Below are 16,338 nucleotides of genomic sequence, written 5' to 3' on the forward strand. Positions count from 1 at the left end.
GCGTTGCTGCGAGCGAGCGGAGCCCACACACAAATTCCTCCGGCTCAGCGTGTGCGTGGGGGGGACCTGCCACCGGGGGGATGGGGAGCCAGCTTCACGTGCTGGCTGCGACTCCCGGCACAGCTCTCTGCCTCCCGGAGCTGTGGGGCTTGGGGAGGTGGCCCCACAGGGCCCCCGTGGGTCCGGCCCTCTGGTCCCACTGGGCCAGAGGAAGGATAGTTCGGCTCTGAGTTTATTGATGCATCTTCCCCGGAGAGGAGATCAGAGACTGCAGGACTCCTGGGTTCTCGCCCAGCTCTGGGAGAAGGGTCTCGTGCGTGAACGGGGGGGTGGCGCTCGGAGCCAGGACTCCTGAGTTCTATCCCTGGTCTGGGAAGGGAGTGGGGTCTAGTGGTTAGAGCAGAGGGGCTGGAAGCCAGGACTCCTGGGTTCTATGATCCCTGGCAGATACAAGTCCATGGCAGTTTGAACTGAAGACCCGGATTTCCCTGGCCAAGGTCACGTGACACCCTCACCCCATGGATTCATTCCAGGGGCAGGAATTCCTGGCATGCCTGTCGTGTGCTGCCAACACATTTCCCCCCCTACGCTCCCCAGCTCCCCCCCTCCCCGCCCAGGGGAGACACAGCTGGGCACAAAGGAGCCTGTGTAATGCCCCCACGCTGGGCACACGCTGGGCACACCCAGAATCTCTCCAGCTGATGGGACCCGCGCCAGTCCTGGGCTCTAATTCACAGCGTTTCTCTTCGCAAAAAGCGCAAACACTTTGAAATGTAGAGACAGGGAGGGTTCGCCCGGTGCTGAGATGCAGCCACTTCTGGGGAGGGGTAAATCTGGGAAACAGCCACACAGCAACACGCACGGCTTCAGCTCTCCTGGCACTGAGATCCCCATGTGGCGTCACTGTGCAGCTGTTCCCCAGCTGCCCCACCCCAGACGTGGCTGCATCCAGCACTGGGGGAGGCCTGCAGCGTTATGTGTGGCCGTTCCCCAGCTGCCCCACCCCAGAGGTGGCTGCATCCCAGCACTGGGGGAGGCCTGCCCTGTGTAGTGTTATGTGTGGCTGTTCCCCAGCTGTCCTGCATCTCAGCGCCGGGTGAGCCGTCCCCGCGCAGTGTTGCTGTGTGGATGTTCCCCTGCTGCCCCAGCCCCACCCCAGAGATGGCTGCATCTCAGCGCCAGGCGAGCCGTCCCCGTGCCTATGTGGCTGTTCCCCAGCTGCCCCGCCCCAGAGGCTGCTGCATCTCCCGTGTGGGCGGATTGAATTTTCAAGGCTCTTTGCAAAAATCGCTACTGATCTCTGAGTCATCTAGGCAAATTCTGCTCCCAGTTACGCCCCCCGGGCTCTGCCTGACTGATCCGGCGCCGTGGGGAGCCAGGGCCCGCAGGATACGGCCCCTAATAATTATAAGGATGATGACGCTTTGCTTCACAGAACAGATGGCAGCCGGCGCGGCTGACTTCAGCTAAGGAACAACGCTGTCTGCCTGTGCCCGTGTGACGGCGATCGCCAGGGCCAGTTCCCAGCTCCGGCTCAGAGCCAGCCTGATCGACCCATCCCTGGGCCAGCTTCCACAGGAAACCTGACAGCCCCTAGGGTCAGGGGAATAGCCGGGGCGGGGGGAGGAGTGGGAGGGTGTAATCCCACTCCATGCCCCAGTGGGAGGAGATTAGACAGCTAGAGAGATAGAAGGGATGGATGGATGGGAAAACAAAAGGAGGGAGGGATGGAGGGAGGGAGGGAGGGCGTGTATATGGATGGATGGATGGATGGATGGATGATGGATAAGCGAGGGAGGGAGGGCGTGTAGATGGATGGATGGATGGGGAAGCAAAGGAGGGGATGGATGGACGGAAGGTTGGATGGGTGGTTGGAGGGAGGGATGGAGGGAGGGCATGTATATGGATGGATGGATGGAGAAGCAAAGGTGGGGATGGATGGAGGGATGGAAGGTTGGATGGGTGGATGGATGAAGTGGGGAGGGAGGGATGGAGGGAGGGCATGTATATGGATGGATGGATGGATGGATGGATGGAGAAGCAAAGGTGGGGATGGATGGAGGGATGGAAGGTTGGATGGGTGGATGGATGAAGTGGGGAGGGAGGGATGGAGGGAGGGCATGTGGATGGATGGATGGATGGATGGGGAAGCAAAGGAGGGGATGCATGGATGGGTGGATGGGTGGATGGATGAAGGGGGGAGGGAGGGATGGAGAGAGGGCATGTGGATGGATGGATGGATGGAGAAGCAAAGGAGGGGATGCATGGATGGGTGGATGGGTGGATGGATGAAGGGGGGAAGCGGGAGAGGGAGGGAGGGCGTGTATATGGATGGATGGATGGAAGGTTGGATGGGTGGATGGATGAAGTGGGGAGGGAGGGATGGAGAGAGGGCATGTGGATGGATGGATGGGGAAGCAAAGGAGGGGATGGATGGACGGAAGGTTGGATGGGTGGTTGGAGGGAGGGATGGAGGGAGGGCATGTATATGGATGGATGGATGGAGAAGCAAAGGTGGGGATGGATGGAGGGATGGAAGGTTGGATGGGTGGATGGATGAAGTGCGGAGGGAGGGATGGAGGGAGGGCATGTATATGGATGGATGGAAGGTTGGATGGGTGGATGGATGAAGTGGGGAGGGAGGGATGGAGGGAGGGCATGTGGATGGATGGATGGATGGGGAAGCAAAGGAGGGGATGCATGGATGGGTGGATGGGTGGATGGATGAAGGGGGGAAGGGAGAGAGGGAGGGAGGGCGTGTATATGGATGGATGGATGGGTGGATGGGTGGATGGATGAAGGGGGGAAGCGGGAGAGGGAGGGAGGGCGTGTATATGGATGCATGGATGGGTGGATGGGTGGATGGATGAAGGGGGGAAGCGGGAGAGGGAGGGAGGGCGTGTATATGGATGGATGGATGGATGGATGGATGAAGGGGGGAAGGGAGAGAGGGAGGGAGGGCGTGTATATGGATGGATGGATAGATGGATGAAGGGGGGAAGCGGGAGAGGGAGGGAGGGCGTGTATATGGATGGATGGATGGGTGGATGGGTGGATGGGTGGATGGATGAAGGGGGGAAGCGGGAGAGGGAGGGAGGGCGTGTATATGGATGGATGGATGGATGGATGGATGGATGGATGGATGGAGAAGCAAAGGAGGGGATGCATGGATGGGTGGATGGGTGGATGGATGAAGGGGGAAGCAGGAGAGGGAGGGAGGGCGTGTATATGGATGGATGGATGGGTGGATGGGTGGATGGATGAAGGGGGGAAGGGAGAGAGGGAGGGAGGGCGTGTATATGGATGGATGGATGGATGGATGGATGGATGGATGGATGGATGGATGGAGAAGCAAAGGAGGGGATGCATGGATGGGTGGATGGGTGGATGGATGAAGGGGGAAGCGGGAGAGGGAGGGAGGGCGTGTATATGGATGGATGGATAGATGGATGACCCTGGTATCTGTGGCAGCTGGGCTATTACCCCTGACGGTGACACTGACAGGCATCGGCTGATCTGTCAAACTGCCGACCTCCCCCAGGGCCGAGGGAGCTGCTGATGGACTGAGTGCCTGGGTCCCAGTGACATGAGACAAGGCAGAGCTGTTTAAATGCAACACGTCAGCTAAGTACAAGTCCAAACCCCCTCCAGTGGCCTGGCCCACACTGAGGATAAAAGCCTACTGCTGCTGCCAGTTAATGGAGCGACTCCTTTATGCCACCTAGAGGATAACAGCCCTACTACCGCTGCCAGCTAATGGAGCGAGTCCCTTTAGCACCATCTCTAGCGGATCACAGCCTGGTTGCTGCTTCGTTAGTAGGTGTCCGTGCGTTGCACAGGTAGATTCCTGGTTCAGAGCCAGCTCGGTCTCACAAGCACATGGGGCAACTTCACCCCCAGCCCGGGGTGCTGCATCGAGGCCAAGGGTGAATCTGGGGGAGCCATCGTGGGCACTGGAATGCTGCTTTCAATCAACAGCCTGTCTGTGCAGTGTGTGTACGTGTGTCTCGGATCCCTGCCTCCAGCGTGTGTCTGTCTCCGGGGCTCCCCAGCCCCTCACGTGTTCTCCCAGCTGCTCTGCACCAGAGGGGTGTGACCGATTCCCCTCCCAGCAGCAGCTGTGCTCCCGCCCCACAGCTTCGGGGCTGCCCGCTCGCGGCCGGGGGAAAGGATCTCAAGGCCTTTGCTGTGCCCCCTGCTGGCAGGGGCCGATACAGCCAGTACGGTGAGCGTGAGGAGACAACCCCCAACACTCAGGGGAGATAATGATACATGTGAATCATTCCTCTGCCTACCCCTTCACTGCTGCATCTGTCTCTCTAGCCCCCCACTCCCCGCCCAGAGCCTGGGACTGGACCCAGGAGTCCTGGCTCCCACTCGTAGGTATAGGCACAGACTACATAGCCGGTATCTTTGGAAAATCACAGCAGTAGCACTGGGACTGATGGCTCTGGGAGAGGAGTGGGGTCTAGTGGTTAGAGCAGGGGGCGCTGGGAGCCAGGACTCCTGGGTTCTATCCCCTGCTGTGGGAGGGGAGCAGGGTCTAGTGGTGGGAGCAGCGGGCAGATCACATTTCTCTCTGGGGCCCCATTCCCTTTGCCCCTCGATGGCTGGTTCTCGAGCACCAGGCTCCGTGCGGCTCTTCACAGCAGGTGGCGGCAGCCCCCGAATGGCACAGCCTGGCAGCGCCACGCTGCACCCCTCCAAGAACAAAGCTGTTTGTCTGGGGCTGTGCTGATAACTGGGCTGTGCAATCCGCTGATGTCACATGGCGGGGGGAGGGGGCTGCGGGTCGGGAGTGAGGGGCACCGGCAGAGCTGGGAGGATTGGGGGGAGCCCAGGCCTGGGATCACAGGGGGCTGTGGGTCGGGAGTGAGGGGCATCGGCAGAGCTGGGAGGATTGGGGGGAGCCCAGGCCTGGGATCACAGGGGGCTGTGGGTCGGGAGTGAGGGGCACCGGCAGAGCTGGGAGGATTGGGGGGAGCCCAGGGCTGGGATCACAGGGGTTGTGTGTCGGGAGTGAGGGGCACCGGCAGGGGGGTGCGTGTGTGTGTATGTGTGTGTGTGAGATAGACACTGCCCCCTGCTGGATGAGATCTATCTGTGTCACCTGCCAGGTGTGGGGGTAGGACAGGTGTACCCAGCCTGGCGTCGTGTTGTGATTCTCTGTGATGTGTTAAGGGGAATCGCTCTCGCTCGTCCCGTTGTCCTGTCCCCACTGGGGTCTCAGACATACCCTTGCCAGCAGCCCTGGCTCTCCCTGTTACTACAGCACCAGGGACACACTCCACGATAACAAACCAGGTTCTGCTCTCAGCGGAGACCCTACAATAACAAACCAAACTGCACCAACCTAGTGCATGGAGATCCTACAATAACAAACTGGGCTGCACAGCCCCAGTGCTCCAGAGAGACCCTACAACAACAAACCAAACTGCGCCAACCTAGTGCACGGAGACCCTACAATAACAAACCAAACCGCTCAGCCCTCAAACTCACAAGTCTTTGCACCCCCAGAGCTAATGCACAGCCCACACTGTTTAAAATTCAGATTCTGGTGCAACCTTAACTAAGGCAGAGTCAGCACCCAACTGAGTTGTTAGACACAAAATGATCCCTTGCCTGGCTCTGAGATGCAGCCACCTCTGGGTTGGGGCAGCTGGGGAACAGCCACACATAACACTGCAAAGGGATGGTTCGCCTGGCACTGAGATGCAGCCACCTCTGGGCCACGGCAGCCTGGGAATTGAGGCACAGAGAAACCAAGTGCCTAACTTCCAGTGGGGAGTCTGGGGGCAGCACTAGGAATTGAATAGGGTGTCACTGAAGTACTAGGCTGGAGCCCTGACCACTGGCCCATCCTGCCTCCCTGGCCCTGCTACTGAGTCTGTTGCCTAGGATCCGTGAGGCTGACTTGGTCAGGAGAGAGGCCAGGACTTCAGGGTAATATGGGGCCAGAACCTCGCATCTGGGCATCTCTTGTTTAAAGGCGGCTGGGCTGAAACTCCAGAGTCCCTGGCTGGGAAGTCACTGCTGTTACACCAAAAGGGAAACTGAGGCTAACAGAACCCAAGACGCCTGGCTCCCAGCCATTCCCCCCCCCCCAGCTCTAACCACTAAACCCCACTCTCCTCTCAGAGCAGGGGATAGAACCCAGGAGTCCTGGCTCCCAGTGCAGCAACTATCCACCGGCCTCATAAAAGAGACGCATTAGCTGCTCCCTTTAAGATCCTTAATTGTGCCAAATTACTTCCTGACCCTGCCAGCCGGGGTCCCATCCATGCCCAGAAGCAGAGCGTGGCCACCCCCCCGATTCTCCTTTCACCAGCTCCTAACGCTGCCTCAATGCCCCCTCGTCCCATGGAGACACCTACCCAGAATCCACAGGTTGTCTCCAAGCGTCCGATCTCCGGGGTCCAGCCGAGATCTGGGAAGGGTTTGTGTCCTTGGAGTGGGTACCAGCGTCTGCCAGCCTCAATGGCTGGCTCACCAGAGCCAGATGGGCACGACGAGGAAGCGACAGAGCAGGACTCAGCACAATGGCTCCCTTTGTAGGGGAGTTCGGGGCCAGATGTGGGGCAGGGCTTATGTACTGATGGGAGGAGCGGCGGGGACAGGGGGGAGGAAGGAAAAGGGGGTTGGGGTGGGATCTGGGAGGCAAGGGGGCTGGGGCCAGAATCTCGGGGGGTGGGGGAAGACAGGCAGGAGGAGCTCCCCCCACCACACACAGAGCCCCCCCACACTCCCCAGAGCCCCAATAGACACACACACACTAAAATACAGCCCCCCCACACACAGCCCCCCCAAAAGACCCACCATGCCAATATGCCTCAGTTCCCATCCAGCTCCAGGACATGGCTTGTGGGGAATGGGGCAGGGGGCTTTGCCCTCTAGGGGGCTCTGGCTCTGATTCAGCCCCATGGCAAGGGACTGGCTGGCTGAGGGGGGGCGGGGAATGGGGTATGGGGCCTTTCTTATCTAGGGGGCACTGGCTCCCTGGGCTGGAACTGGGGAGCTCTGTGTCCACAACCATCAGCCCTTTCCCCAGGACAGATGTGTCCTGCTGGGATCTGGGGCTGAGGCCTCGGCTGGCGCGTTACATGGGGCGCTCTGAGCAGGGGCTGGATTCGACCCAGGGATCAGCGGCGAAAGGCCAGCGAGCAATCGCCAGCCCCCTGCGCGCATCATCGATGCTCAAAGGCCAACCCTGCCGCGCTGCCGGGCGGACTCGGACGCTGCAGGTGCAGCTGGGCCCACGACGCCTCTGGTGGGCTCCATAAAGACGGGCAAAACTTCACAAAACGTGGGCCCAGTGTAACTGGGGAGCCTGATCGGTTAGGAGCCACAGATTCTGGGGCCAGCCAGCACGGTCTGCAATTGACCAGCCCAGCTGAGATGCATCAGGTGTTTTCTATGAAGGACTGGGGGGGGAGGGGAGGGATGCAGGAAGGTGGGTAGGTGACTGATTGATTGATTGGGCCAGCAGTGGAGCTGAGCGAAGAGCCCCTGCGGCCGGCACATTCTGTGCTACGTTGCCAGTGTTGTTTGTGTGAATAAAGCAACGCCCTGGAAAAGGGACCTGAAAGATTCAGGGAGACCTGCCATGGCATAAGAAGCGTACAAGGAATCATTGCATTCGATTATAGCCAGGGGGGCAGCATACACAGATCTAAAACAGAGATCTCCCATGCAGGGTGTTTGAACACGGTGCCCGGCTGGCCAAGGACAAGCATCTTTTGGAAGGAAGATTTCCATGAAGGAACAGCGTCCTTGGCCCATTTTACTCGCTCCATTGCTACACTATGTCTATATATAGGCTTGGAAGGATTAGCTTTTTAGCGGTAAATGTCGATTTCACCATACACACGCAATGGGGTTGCCAGTTTTGGTTGGACGTACTCCGGGAGTTTCATCACGCGACATAATTTTTCATTAAAGGTTAATCTTTCACTCCTGGAAGCTCCAGGGCAATCCTGGAGGGTTGGTGACTCTACACACAAACCGACGAAAAATTATTCCCATTGACAAAAATCCAAACTTTTCGACAGGCAAAGTAAGAAAACAGCAGCTTGTGAGATTATCACCGTTTGATTTAGGGGGGTTTACTTTGTATATTTGGAGACGTGATGTTGACAACTTGTGTTCGAACGGCTCGAGAGCTTTGTTGTTTTGAATCTCCACGTCCAGAAGGGACCATCGGTGACAGAAGATGCTCGTGGAAGGACAAGGTGGTGTCCTGGATGGATCAAAAGGACTAGTCAGCCCTGAAGAGGTTCACAGAGGATCATGCAAAGAGCTCCAGGGATGGAGCTGCCCCATAAGAGGGAGATTGCTGCAGGACCATCATGTCGCTGTTATTGTGATTATTTGTACTGTCATCATGCCTGAAAGCACCAGTCCCAGACCACAACCCCACTGTGCTAGGAGCTGTACGTTATCATTTATTAGGTGCATTACAGGAGCAGTAAACAGCCTTAGGTATGGCCCATGGCTCCATTGTGCTAGGTGGTGTACATTATTAGTACTATTTATTAGGTGCATTACAGTAGCATGTAGGCGCCCCAGTCAGGGACCAAAACTCCCTGCTGTACATTAATAGTGCAATTTATTAGGTGTATTACGGTAGTGCCTAGGCCCTCCATTCATGGCCCAGGGCCGGTTGCGCTAGGCGCTGTACAAACACAGAACAAAAAAAGACAGTCAGGAAGGGGGCCGGTCTCATCACATTGCAGTTTGCTGATCCACATCTGTGGCTGGCCCCGGAGCTGAAACTGAGGCACGAATCGCCTGACGCCAGATGGGACGGGCGGCGAGGTGCACCCAGCCTGCATGCACCAATGCAACACGTTCCCGACCCAGCGTGCCCTAGCACAGCATATGTCTGTGCCTGGAGTAACCCTCTGCTTGCCTGCGGTTTAAATCCGCCTGCGTGCACCAGAGCCCAGGGCAAGTGCTACGTGGCAGGCAGCGGAGTAATGTAGGTACTAGTCTCTGTTAACCCACCTCTCGGAGCGGCGCTAGCTAGATGGACAGAAGAACTCCACCACTGACCTAGCTGCGTCTACACTGGGGCTTGACCTAACTAACTCACGCTGGGTCGAGCTGATTTCTAGATGTCAATTCAATAGCTCTTCCCCCTTGCTGCTGTTCACCCCGAAACATTTGGTGGGCTAAGCCAGCCAATCTCTTTCAGTCAATCCCCTCTCCTAAGGTCCGCTCTGCATTCCCCTGAGCCTCGGAGCCGACCACCTCCACGCCCGGGCCAGCGTGAAGCCAAGGATTTCGAGATGAACTTGTGTGGCAGCCGTCATGCCAGCGGCCCAGAAACCTTCCTTCGTGGTTTGTTTGACCTCTAGCGAACAGCTTCTCAGAGGCCTGGTAGCTAAACCAGGAGAGTCAGTCCCTGCTGTGTCCTGGCACGTGTCTCTCAAACGTTTAAGGTGCCATGCCCTGCAGGTGCCCAGTGCAAAGCTCCGATCTTGCGTCACGCACGCACATTCCTGGGGCCCACCCAGGGCTGGGTTCAGGCAGTCAGAGAAGTGGCCATATCTGAAGACCCCTCCGTTGGCTGGCCCCTGGCGCGGGGCGAGAAAGCTGGTGGCAGTCACGGAGCGTCCCGTCCTGCTGGACGGGCACACAAAGGCCGTGCTTGTGAGTGCCCATGAGTCACGGCGATCCTGCAGAGCAGTGTGACTGATTCATCGCGCAGACAAAGGCAGCAAGGAACAGGATCACCGGCCACCGACCCCTCGCAGTTGGGAGCAGAGAATTGGCTAATTGTTCCGGGCAGCGGGGCTGGTAATTAACTCACCCCAGAGTGTGCTGGCCGGACCCATCTGGATACCTGCAGCCGTTCTCCTCCTTCTCCCCTTGTAAACACAAGGCAGCAGGACATGGGAGAGAGCGAGAGGAGGGGAGTCAGGACTCCTGGGTTCTATTCCCAGCTCTGTGAGGAGAGTGGCGTCTAGTGGTTAGAGGATGTGGGGCTGGAAACCAGGACTCCTGGGTTCTGTCCGAAGCTCTGGGAGGGGAGTGGGGTCTAGTGGTGGGAGCCAGGAAAGCGGTGAGTCAGGACTCCTGGACTGTAGCCCCAGAGCTGTGAGAAGAGTAGGGTTTAGTGGATAGAGGCAGGGGGAGGGTGGCTGGGAGCCAAGACTCCTGGGTTCTATTCCTAGTTCTGCTCCTTAACCAAGGCCTGGGCTAAATGGACCTCTTGCCGTGGGGCAGCATGGCGAGGCGGGATACCGGGGTAGATGGGCCCATTGCTTTGATCCAGTGCAGAGTGGGTTACACAGCTGATAACTGGCCTACGGAGAGGAACAGAGGCAGGGAGCTGACTGCAGACAATCCCACACCATCATGCTGTGCCCATGGAGCAAGGAGAGGCTGGTAAGTCTCTGGGAACAGTGACCCCTACTGACCAGGTGGGGGGCCTACCTCGTGGTGGCACTTTAAAGGTGTCGGGGGCATCTGTATCTGAACACTGGCGTTTTACCGCCCTCTGCTGACTGGGGTAAGCACCTAGGCTTGGCATGCAAATAAAATCAGGGCTGCAAACTCCTGCAGCACAGCGCCCCCTAGTGTTATGTCCGGGCATTGGGGCCAGCCCTGACTGCCAGGGGCGAGCACCCCCATCCTGTTCCGCTCCCTGCACCATAGCGCCCCCTAGGGCATTGGGGACAGCCCTGATTGCCAGGGGAGAGCACCCCCACCCCGTCCCGCTCCCTGCAGCACAGCGCCCCCTAGTGCACACCTAGCCAAGCTGCTGGTCAATATGTTTATTCCCCAGCCCCTCGAGCCGATGTCAGCTGCAGCCCCCTCAAGCCATGATGGCTCCTGGCTTCCTGCGGCAGGATTGCAGGATGCTGAGGAAGAGGAGGAAGATGAGGAAGATGGCCAGCCCCACCACCAGGGACTCGATGGCCGAGTAGGCGCGGGTCAGCTCCGGGGCGGGGGCCAGCACCCTAGGCGGGGTGACCAGGAACCGGCCCACCAGCCGGCCACCCACGTAGCACTGGTAATAGCCGGCATCGGTGCCGTTCCAGGAGGAAAGCAGCAGGGTCCCGCCGCCGGTCGCCTTGTCCAGGCCGATGGAGCCGTTGCGTTGGTGAAGGTCCAGCCAGGTCAGGGCAGTGGGGCCTTCCTGCCAGTACACGGGGCTGGGAGCAGACAGAGAGAAGTTAGCAGAGCCGGGCGTGGGCCTTGCACATGCTCACTGGGGTGCCAGGACTCCTGGGTTCTCTCCCCAACTCTGGGAGGGGAGTGGGGTCTAGAGGTTAGAGCTGGAAGGCTGAGAATAAAGCATTACCCTTCTGGGGGACACCAGCTCTGCTCCAGCCCCAGAGCGGGGAACTGGCTGGCTCAAGGGGCGGGGAATGGGACCCCTCTAAGGGGTGCTGGCTGGAATGAGTTCACCCAGTCTCTGTCCATTTCAGCTGGTACTAATCAGCCCCCTTGCTCTTATCACCAGAGGCCGAAGGCTGGCTATCCATGGAGCCTGATCTCCCTTAGAAGGAGACCCTGGGGGTGGGGGTGTCTGGGGTGCTGGGCTGGGGGGGCTAAATTGGTCCAGGTGGCCAGGACTAGGATGGCAGGAATCTCTCCCTCCCTCTGTGCTTATCTCTGGAATTAACAGGCAGCAAAAATGTCAGAGTCAGCATCTGAGATGTGTCTGGCCCACAAGATATTACCATCCCCACAACAGCAAATGCCAACCCCACCAGAGCCTTAAGCACAAGCTGGGGCTAGAGTGGGATCAGATTTGCCAGTGAGACGTCTGCAGCCGGTAGCTAAACTCATCTGCACTGATGTGTTATGAACATACACAGCTAGGCAGGGCTGGAGTGGGGATGCCACCAAAACAGGCCTCATGCAGGATTTTGTGCATGATTTGAACCCTAGTGCTTGAGTTACAGGAGAAGCATGGTTAGCTGATAGCAGTAGTAGGTTATTCTCCAATGCATCAGCCACAAGAGGGCGACCTGGCATTCACTTTTAATGAGGTGTTCGGTCGAAAAATTGCGAGATTGCCTTAAAAATGGTGAGATCAGCTTCAAAAACTCTTTGTTTGGTTTAAAAAATGGCGAGATTGGCTTTAAAAACAGTCTGAGGCTGGCTAAAAAACTGTGAGAGCAGCTTCCAAAAATCATAAGGTTAAAGAAATGATCAGTGTCAGGTTGGTTTTATTTGGCCCTCTGATATTGGAGGTGGGAGGAGTCACATTTCCAAGGTTTTCTCTGTAGCCATGAAGACTAGTCATGTTTTTTCCGCGAAAGCTGAGAGGCTCTAGAACTAACATGATTCCAGCAGTTGAGGGCTTTAGGAAAATCATGTCACAGTAAAATCATGAGAGCTGGCACCACTGGATGCTACCAGAAAATAGTGCATGGGGAATGAATTAAGAAGGTGTGATCTTCCTGTCGGGATCTGGGATGAAGTTAGTGGATGGGTCAGAAGCCCCCAGAGGTGGAATTTGTATCCCCTGAGCAGGAGCTAGACGCCTGGGTTCATAGCCAGTATCTCTTGTATTAAAGTGTGCTGGGGTTTTAAAAGACCATACACGGTCCGGGACTTGATGTTACACTTTGCTAAAGATGGCATTGACATCAGCACTGATTACGAGGGGAGAGCGCCCCCACCCCACCCCCTGCAGCACTGCGCTCCCTAAGGCTATGCTGGGGCATCGGGACCAGCCCTGACTGCCAGGGGAGAGCCCCCACCCTGCTCCCTGTGGCACAGCGCCCCCTAGTGCCATGCTGGGGCATCGGGGCAGCCCTGACTGCCAGGGGAGAGCCCCCACCCTTCTCCCTGTGGCACAGCGCCCCCTAATGCCGGGCTGGGACTTCTTTGTTCCAGGCACTGTCTCCTGATCCCACAGCTCAGTTTCGACCAGGGTGAAAGTTCAGTGCGGTGGTAAATTATTAACCCGGCCCCTGTTCCCAACACCCACACAGGAACCAACACAATGCAAACGAGCTGGGCCTGAGTTACTTCTGACTCCTTCCAATCTACCCCCGTTCCCTCCCGGGGGGGCCCCTCCAGCTTCACCCCACCAAGGAGTCTGGATTTATCCCTGTACATTAGGGCCGGATTCTGCAACAGACCTGAGCTCCTGGCTAGGGGACAGATTTTTAGAGATGTGGGGGGGATATTGCTCTAGATACGCCGCCCATAGGTCTGATCTGGGGTGGGGTGGGAATACCAGCTGAGGTGGGACCATGGGTCTGATCTGGGGTGGGGTGGGAATAGCAGCTGAGGTGGAACCATGGGTCTGATCTGGGGTGGGGTGGGAATACCAGCTGAGGTGAGACCATGGCTCTGACTTGGGGTAGCAAGGAGGGGACCTGATACCAGGGTAGATGGGCCCAGGGGTCTGATCCGGGGATGGAGGGTGGGGATACATAGCTGCATGGGCCCCTGGGTCTCCCCAGCATGGCATGGCTCCTTGTACCTGTATATGGAGGCTGTTGGGCACCTCAGCCTGGCGCTGGCGTGGGGCAGGGCTCGGTAGTGGGTGATGACAAGGAGGGGGGCCTTGCCCCATTCATCCCGGCTGGGGGTGTAGGCCCTGTCACATGGCACCTCACAGCTCTCCACCCGCAGCTCCGGCCCCCGCTGGGGCAGCCCTCGCCCAGCCAGCCCGCATGGCAGGGGCCCCTGGGGGCGCGATGCCAGCCGGGCGTAGCAGAACCCCACCCGCTTCCTCTCGCCGGGGCCGCCACAGCGGTCGCAGGGCTGCCAGCGCGCCCAGGCGGTGAACAGCTGCCCCCGTGCCCCACCGGCCAGCTCCACGGTGGTGTTAGCCAGGGCGGCCTCTCCCAGGCTGGCGTGGCTGATGTGGAGGCGCCCGGCATCTTGGAAATCCACCTCGTAGTAGGCCAGCATGGCGTCGCCGCGGCGGCAGGTGTAGATGCCCGAGTCTTCCACGCTGGGATCCAAAATCCGCAAGTCGCCCCGGAGCAGCCGGGTTTTCAAGCGCAGCTGCCACAGCTTGGCGCGAGTGGGGACGAGTGCCAAGGGGTGCCCGGTGCGGATGAAGGTGGCCGGCCGCTCCCTGGGCCGGGAGGGATCCACATACTGCCAAGAGACCGGGCCCTGGTGAGGGGCGCCTGGGCACCTCAGGGTCACAGGATTGTCTGAGATCAAGGCCAGGGTGCATGGGCGGCCCGGGAGGCAGGGCTCTGGCAGGGAGACGCCTTGGGATGGGTCGCCATTGGCCACGGCAGAGATCAAGGCAAAGAGAAAGCTGAGGGCCACTGCTCGGGGGCACATGGCTGGCTGGGGTGTGCCCAGAGGCTGGAGCAGGAGGCAACGGCTTGCTGACCTCATTGTGATGTCATCAGTCTGAGAGTGAGGTCATAATTGCCCTAGCTCAGCAGGGGCCAGTTGGGGAGCCCCAGGGAGAGCTGGATTCTCAGCTCCCTGAGGCCAATGGTTTTGAGAATCCTTGGGAAAGGTTTTGGGAACCATTTTATTGAGGGGACTAAAGTTTTCAAAAACTTTTCATAGAGAAAACTAAGGTCCCAATTCTACAAACACAGATGCATGTGCTTCCAGTGGAATTACTTCACTCCCCCTGGGAACTCACTTGGCTATGTCTACACAGCCCTTTTGTCAATAAAACTTGTGTCAGTCAGGGGTGTGAAAAAAACATCTCCCTGACCGACAGAAGTTTTACCGATGTAAAGTGCTGGTGTGTACAGTGCTTTTGGCGGGAGACGCTCGCCCGCCAACAACACTACCGCCCCTCGTTGGGGGTGGTTTTATTTTGTCACAAAGAGCGGCTACACTGAGTACCTTACAGCAGCAGTGTAGACATAGCCTTAAAGTAGGCACATGTTTAACAGGAGCAGGACTGAAGCCCTGAGACCCTCCTCCCCTGTCGCCCATTCCCAGATTCTGGGAAACAAAGGCTAAGGATGCCCAGAGCGTGTGGATACATGTTGTCACTTATACTTACATTGAAAGCTCTTTGCAACAGGGACTGTCTTTCTGTCCAGTGTTTGTATGTCACCTAACACATTGGGATCCTGGTCCGTGACTAGGGCACTTAGGTGTTACATCGATCTAAATAAATAATAATTAATACGTATTTTTTTTAAATTGGAAGGGGGAAAAGTTTTGGAAACTTTTATTGTGCCGAGAGTAAAGTTTTAAAAACTTTTTTTCCATAGGAAAAGTGTTTTAAACTCTTTTTGGGAGGTAGAAAAAAAATTTTGAAACTGTTTTTTGGAGGGGGAAATGTTTTGAAATTTTTGTGGAAGGAGAAAAAGTTTCAGAGATTCTTGGAAGGGTAAAGGGTTTTCAAAACTTGGAGTAAAGTGTCAGAAACTTTTTTAAATAGGAAAAGTTTCTGAAACTCTTTTTAGAGGCAAAAAGTGTTTGAAGCTTTCTTTCGGAGAGGGAAAAAATTTTCAAAACTTGTGTTGAGCAGGGAGGAAAGTTTCAGACACTGTTTGCAAAAAAAAAGTTTTCAAAATCATTTGTTGGCAGTGGAAAAAGTTTCAGAAACTTTTCTGGAAGGGGAAAAAGTTTTTAAAGTTTCCGCTTCCCCCTCCAAAAAAGTTTCTAAAACGTTTCATTCCCAATTTTGTTTCCTTCCTTTTAAAGTCTTTAAAACTTGTTGGGCGGTGTCTGTTAGATCAAGATGGCTTTAGGCCTGAGGCCAATGGTAAAACTCCACTTTGATCCCAGGGCTACTGGCCCTGTAAGAAAGAGAAACAACACACACACTTTGCCTGGCTGCACCTGGGACAGTCCATTTCCCAATTATGTGAGGGGTGCTATATTTATTGTGAGTCAGAACTTCCCTCCTCCCAACTCCTTTAAAAAGTTACTTTGGTTTATCCCACTCCTTTCTCTAGGGTGTGCCCCTGGGCCAGTCCATTTTCATAAAGGGGGGAATGTTACATTCATCCTTCCCCCTTTTTAAAGTTACTTTGGTTTCTCCCACAACTTAGTCTAGGGTGTGTCCCTGGGCCAATTCATTGGCATAGGGGGGAGGGCAAACCAACCAAGTTCTCTCGCAATTTCCAACTTACAAATTGGTTTGCCCCAAGTACCCGCCTATGGGTACCTGGGCCGGACCATTTTCAACCCCGGTGGGGGGGGTCAGGGAGACAGGTGAGGTGTTGGTTTATTTTAAACCCCAGCTTTAAAGAGGAAGGGGGGAAGCCCCTGATTCAAAAACACGATGGACTCAGAGTTGACAGCCCACGCCTGAGGGGCTGCTGAGCAAGAGGGAGGTATTTCTCTTCTCCCCCCCCACCTCCCGTGAGAAATTGGTACGTCCCGCCCCTTGGGCGAGGCTGCAGCACCTGAGCTGGAGACAGACGCGCG

The 16,338-nt window shown here is 56.9% G+C and overlaps 1 protein-coding gene across 1 annotated transcript; it reads right to left on the reverse strand.

Moving 5' to 3' along the window:
* Positions 1-10,819: 10,819 nt before the first annotated feature.
* FAM187B (family with sequence similarity 187 member B) lies at positions 10,820-14,271 on the reverse strand. The gene is made up of 2 exons (XM_054011216.1): positions 13,451-14,271; positions 10,820-11,159 (listed from the first exon to the last, which is right to left on the reverse strand). Exons 1-2 carry the CDS (start codon positions 14,269-14,271, stop codon positions 10,820-10,822), a joined length of 1,161 nt encoding a protein of 386 aa, XP_053867191.1.
* Between the last annotated feature and the right edge of the window lie 2,067 nt (positions 14,272-16,338).

This window comes from Malaclemys terrapin, chromosome 21 (genome assembly GCF_027887155.1).
Source record: "Malaclemys terrapin pileata isolate rMalTer1 chromosome 21, rMalTer1.hap1, whole genome shotgun sequence".
In the NCBI taxonomy this organism is placed as follows: domain Eukaryota; kingdom Metazoa; phylum Chordata; order Testudines; family Emydidae; genus Malaclemys; species Malaclemys terrapin.

Excerpts from the sequence above, each read along its gene's own strand:
- FAM187B (XM_054011216.1), bottom strand. The coding sequence starts at position 14,271 with ATGTGCCCCCGAGCAGTGGCCCTCAGCTTTCTCTTTGCCTTGATCTCT. Across the intron at positions 11,160-13,450 it reads CCAACAGCCTCCATATACAG|CCCCGTGTACTGGCAGGAAG; the intron begins GTACAAGGAGCC and ends GTCTGCTCCCAG.